We start from the raw sequence: 5,712 nt of genomic DNA on the forward strand, positions 1-5,712 counted from the left end.
ACAAGGAACATCTATGATCTGGAATGAGATAAGCCAAAAGACTTTTTCCACACTAAATTAGCGTCTCGACAGAAAAATTGACCGTGCATGAATGATTCTAGAACTGACTTGCAGATTGGACAAGTTGCCAGAATGGATGAGAACTGCTGGTGGATGAGAAGTAGAACAAGAAACTTACCATAAAGGATTTTTCACCCAAAGAGCAAAATAATGTAAGAGATTTTCATCTTCCATAAATGGCTCCAAACTGGTCTCTATTGCATGAAGTTCTGACAATATTCAATGGTGGTATGGTAAAATTGGTAAGTACATAGTTGTCAAAACCGAATCAGTAATCGAACCGGTAAGGTTACTGGGTCATTGGTTACTGGTTCAATCAATGAGTCACTAGTTGAACCGGTGGGTCACTGGTCGAACCGATTAACCCGATATAATTAAATAATTATATAAAATTTAATTATTTTTTTTATTATAAGTACTTTTATTTTGTTTTTATAAAAATAATTATCATTTTCATTTTCAACTTTTAATACTTTATTAATTAGTTTATATTTATTGTATTATTATATTATTATAGGTGAAAACTCATATACAGTTATTTTTATGTGAAGTTGATATTTAAGAACCATTAGATGATTTGAAAATTTTGACTAAATATCTTCTAACAATTTTCAACTATTAACTTCATATAAAGATAAGTACATGTGAGTCTTTACCTATTATTATATATGATAGAGTATTACCGTCGACTTAGAATTTTCTTCTTGGTTAGAGGAAATAACTTCGTTGCAAGTATAGTTCCAAACCGACAAGAAACACTTAATCAAAGTTTAATTTTGGTTGTCACAAGTCCAACCCAATAAAAATAACCGAGAGTATTAGTCTCGGGTCGTTCTTCCTAGGAATTGCTATCACTACTAGAAAACTAGTTTTTACATACGGATATTTCCGACGAATTTTATCCCACGGAAATACAAACGGAATTTCAAAAGGATTTTTTGTCGAAAAACAAAAAAATGAATTAGCATAAATTATAGACGGAAAAGAAAATCCGTCGATAATTCTGTCGGAAAAATTAATTATTTTTCGTGAAAAATGATTACAGACAAAAAATTCGTCTGTAATTAAATGAACAAAAATGCTACATTTTATTAAATTATTACAAACAGAAAAATCCGTCTGTAATTTAAAATTTTCCATCGAAAATAATAAGCTAAACCTACCATTGCCCGAGCTCTATTCACAGCACACAAATCAAAGGAAATAAACACTAAACTTCTAATATGTGTGTAATTAAACTTCTAATGTGTTTGAAATAACAAACCCTAATTTCAATCCCAAATATCCAGATCGATCGAATTCCATGGCAAACCCTTCCTCATTTTCCTCCTCCCCGTCTCAATTCACCTACTCCTCCTCCGATCCCTCTTACTTCCCCACCCCCTTTCACCTTCAACAACCGCCTTACGCCCCTCCCCTTCGTCCCCATCCTCCCACCGTCACACCACTACCAATTCCAGTACAATGCTCAGCAACTCTTCCAGCACGATGCCCAAACCATTACCCCGGAGGCTCTCGAGATTGTGAAGGACGCCATAGCCAGCAGCGACGTCGACCACAAGACCGACACAAAGCGGAAGGCAGTTGCCCGCCGTGCCGTCGGGTAACCGTGGGAGGATCCCTCGTTGGCCGAGTGGCCGGAGAATGACTATCGCTTGTTCTGCGGCGACCTAGGGAACGAGGTGAATGACGACATTTTGTCGAAGGCCTTCACAAGATTCCCTTCGTTTAACATGGCGAGAGTTGTGAGGGACAAGCAATCAGGTTATATTTGTTTTCTGATTAGTGGATTTTTAGGTTGTTAAAATAGGATTAGATTATGTTTTGATTCAGAATAGCTGAGAAATGTTTAAAATAGGATTTTTAGGTTGTTTTCTGATTAGTTAGATTTGAGACATTATTACATGAAATTGGTACATGAATGCAAATTTTTTGAACTCAAAATAGTTGAAAAGGCACTGCTTTTACAACCATGTTAAAATTGATGCTTGATTGGTGAGTAAAAGGCATCTTTTAAAAATTGAAAGTAGCCTAATTGCATTTTATGTGTCAATTACAGCATGCATATAGAGATGGTCGTCTTAAGGAGGTAGTTCTGCTACATCTTGGAGCTGCAGATGGCGATACAGTGATTGCCAAAGATATCAGGTTGCTTTTGTGCTCCTTTATTGTTCTATAGTTTATGGCCTTCTGCTTTTTGACTTTAGATTCCTTTCTGTTATGTTTTTGTTCATTTACTAACTAAATACATGATGATATCTGCTACCAATTCTTTCTGACTTTTGTAGCAAATTGGTAGAAGTCATTATAGATACTACATGGTATATTACTTTGATTTGGAACTCTGTATTCTTAAATAATTGGTCATTTAGAATTTTCAGATGTGTGTACTCCTTAATCCTTAGCCTTTCTTGTTAAAATGTTCTCCTAACTTGTCTGAGGATTGGGATTTTGTGGTGTTTATTGTTTATTCTAGTGCCAAGCTTGTGGACTTTGCTCTTGAATCTGGAAAAATATATGAAGGAGAAGACTTCAAGTACATACAGGAAAGTTTTGCCAATGGCACATTGCATCTCATTGGGTTATTGAGTGATGGTGGAGTCCATTCCCGACTTGATCAGTTGTAGGTGAGGATTGGGGGGTTGGAACATTTATAAGGAATTTTAATCTTTTGTTTTTTTTTTTGAAGTTTTTTTGTACTGATTCAAGCAATTGCGAACTAGTAAGTACTAACAGATGCCATTATGCCAGGCTTACACAAAGACTCTGAATTATCCAAACTAGTACCACCGATATCCAGTGATGAACCAAGTAGATAAGCCACCCCACCACTCATTTATTAATATCTTATCAACAGAAATATGAAATTTTTTAAAGGAAAATTCTTCAATATATTTAACTAAATATTTATTTGATTTGTGCATCAGCTCAATAATGTTGTAGCTAAAGATCTTTTCTTTTCCTATGAATAACGGGAATCGTACGTATACTACTTTTTTGTCGGTTCATCCTGAGAGTGGTGCTATAACAAGCTAAGATCAAATGTTTCATGACCTTCATTTTCTGAGAGGGTCCCAATTAGGGGATAAGTCATGAAAAATTGCAAGAGATCAATAATTTTAGTATAAGAAAATAATTAATATTGGTTAGTTAATGGTTTCTAAGTGATAAATCATAACCCCTAACCATAACCGCCAAGTCCTGTCGTACATGTACATGCATGCAATTCTGTTCTTTCATTAGGTCTAATTTGGTCATTTTCATTCATAATTTTTTAAGCGAGGGTCCTACCCTTGATGTTCTTGAAAAATGCCAAGAAGTGGAGGCCAGAGCTAGGGAGCTTGATAAACAGGTGAAGCTACTTGTGAGGTTGTTGATTAAACACTACTTTTCTTTTTATTTTCAAAATTGAATTAATTTTATCATAATTTCAGTGTACTTGATTGAGCTGTTTTATTTGCAAGAAGTGGAAGGAAATTGTGGATGAATGGACCCTTTTTTTAATTTTTATTTTTTATATCATGGTAAAGTTTAAGGTCCTGTTTGGCGTTATTAATATTCTATTTTGAAATTCCTTTTTATTTATTTTTTGCAGATTCCTGATTTTGCATACTCGCCAAATCCACACAGTGAGTACTTGCGCATCTTATTCAAATATTCTTTTTGTGTGTGTCTCTGTTGTTTTGGATTTTGGTGAACAATAATGCTTTTCTGCTTCTGTATGCTGACACAGATGGAAGTTCTGGGTCTGACTGTATGCTTTTCTTGGCCTTTAAGTAATTTTCTGTGTTACATTCTCTTCCGCCTTTTGTTATTCACAGTAGAAATACTTTCTTCAATACAATTTCTCTTTTTAAAAGGTTACCACTGTTAGATCTAAGCTTTGTCATTGGGTCATTCTAGTTTTATTTAAGCTAAGCTTCTCTATGCTTTCTTATTTCAATGGTTACTATAGAGAAACCTGCTGTTGACTGATAGTGACTAGTTGATCCTCTTAAGGATGAGAACAAAAGATCCCTTATTTGGGGTTATTTCTGTTGGATGCTTTGATTGTTTAACTTTCCTAAGCATAAATAATTTCCTGTCAATAATATTCTTTTATCATTTTGATATTAAGATATTGGGTATTGGCCTATCTGAATTTTAAAACTAGAAATTCTGTTGAAAGAAACAAAAAAGACTTATGGCTTTCTTTGCTCAACATTACATGTATCACTAACTGAAAGATCATTGTGCTTGATCCAAAATCAGAGCCAGTGCTTAGTAGATCTATGTGGTGCATTGCACTGTGACATTGAAATCAATTTTGGGTTGAAAAAATCAAAATGTAATCCTGCTGCCGCTGCAAGAAATAAACATCTGTGTGAGGTGTGCATCAGTCTGTCTATTCATTTGTTTTAACCAGATTTGTTTCATGCCACCAATTTATCTCAAAAGATTGAAAAGTTGACAATTTAGCCCTTGAAGGACTAAACAAGTGCAACATCAGTTGCTATGTGGGTTTGGGAAATTTATCAACAAACTGAGTAAATCATTTGAACACAATGGACTTATTTAGTTATTTGGAGGTTAAATTGTCTATGTTATTAAGTATTCAAGGGCTAAATTGATGGTATAAACAATTTATATCTGTCTCTAATTGTTTTCTACAGAGCTTAACAGATAGTTGTTTTCCTGTTAATGACGGTCCTACAGCAAGCCGACTCCATGGTATGATATTAGTTTCTTTTCTGTAAAATGTTGCACGTTATTGGTAGCTACTGCTTTCTTACATTGACAATTTGTCAGAATTCTTCTTGCACCAATTCTGTGATGCACACAGCTGCATTGGAAGCAAGAAACCTTTCTCCAGAGACCGCCAGGTAATTTAATTAAAATATATAAATGATTTCTATCCCTTTCTTTAATTTACCTTAAGAGGATCATTCTGAAAAATCTTAAAAGATTCAGAAATCCTGAAGAATTTAACTTGACAAATTGCATAATAATGAGAGAGTGAATTTTCAAAGACTCCTTAATGCCTTGTCCAACTATATGGTGGAAATGAATCTATTTAATGTAATTCGTTTGAATTCATTTAACTGGTTTCTTGATATATGCAGAAGAAGACAAATGCATTCTACATCGTTGCTTCCATTTTGCTTTTGATGCTGCTGCTACTTTACTATCTCTATATCTACTTTATCTACTTGTGATAAGGTTTTGATTTTTGTCTTATAGAGGGATGAAAAGGGAAACTCAACTGTTGAGGCGCATCTCTCAAACTGGCAGAAAGAAAAAACCATCTTAATGGATAGATTTGTCATCTTCGGAAGTTCTCGCTTCTCCAACACTTTCAGAATCCATAGAAGTTTACTAATCTGTGACAGTGGTTACTGCACTCCCAATTCGGCCATAGGCAAGTGCAGTTGGAGGAGAAGAGCGAGAAAGACTGCCAAATCTGCTCCTCGTTTTTTACATGTTTGTTGTAAGCCAATTTCTTTACAGAGACTTAGCAAACACAAATTTGAGCTGCAGGATTGAATTCGCCCTTGGTAGCTTTTGTATTTGATTCTAACTAACATTACTAACAAGAAAAATTATACCTTATCATCGTGTTCTTTTTGTTTGTTGAAACTTGATGAGGATCTATTTGTAAACGTTTTCATTGTG

The 5,712-nt window shown here is 34.6% G+C and overlaps 2 protein-coding genes across 8 annotated transcripts; both read left to right on the forward strand.

The window, feature by feature from the left end:
• The first annotated feature begins 236 nt into the window (after positions 1 to 236).
• Positions 237 to 1,667, forward strand: LOC127745560 (uncharacterized). Its single transcript, XM_052258359.1, has 2 exons — positions 237 to 302; positions 1,350 to 1,667. The coding sequence occupies exons 1-2, from the start codon at positions 237 to 239 to the stop codon at positions 1,665 to 1,667; spliced, it is 384 nt and encodes a 127-aa protein (XP_052114319.1).
• On the forward strand, positions 1,500 to 5,712 carry LOC107479717 (uncharacterized). 7 transcript variants are annotated; one of them, XM_052259724.1, is made up of 7 exons: positions 1,500 to 1,824; positions 2,131 to 2,208; positions 2,537 to 2,687; positions 3,340 to 3,429; positions 3,656 to 3,689; positions 4,312 to 4,428; positions 5,281 to 5,712. In XM_052259724.1, exons 3-7 carry the CDS (start codon positions 2,653 to 2,655, stop codon positions 5,581 to 5,583), a joined length of 579 nt encoding a protein of 192 aa, XP_052115684.1. In that variant the 5' UTR covers positions 1,500 to 1,824; positions 2,131 to 2,208; positions 2,537 to 2,652; the 3' UTR covers positions 5,584 to 5,712. The 7 variants fall into 7 exon arrangements, 5 of the variants coding, with proteins under 5 accessions (XP_052115684.1, XP_052115683.1, XP_052115687.1 ...); XM_052259723.1 differs by lacking the exon at positions 1,500 to 1,824 and having other exon boundaries at positions 1,838 to 2,208; XM_052259727.1 differs by lacking the exons at positions 1,500 to 1,824; positions 2,131 to 2,208; positions 2,537 to 2,687 and adding an exon at positions 4,713 to 4,770 and having other exon boundaries at positions 2,849 to 3,429; positions 4,849 to 5,712.

Source organism: Arachis duranensis, chromosome 3, assembly GCF_000817695.3.
Source record: "Arachis duranensis cultivar V14167 chromosome 3, aradu.V14167.gnm2.J7QH, whole genome shotgun sequence".
NCBI lineage: Eukaryota > Viridiplantae > Streptophyta > Magnoliopsida > Fabales > Fabaceae > Arachis > Arachis duranensis.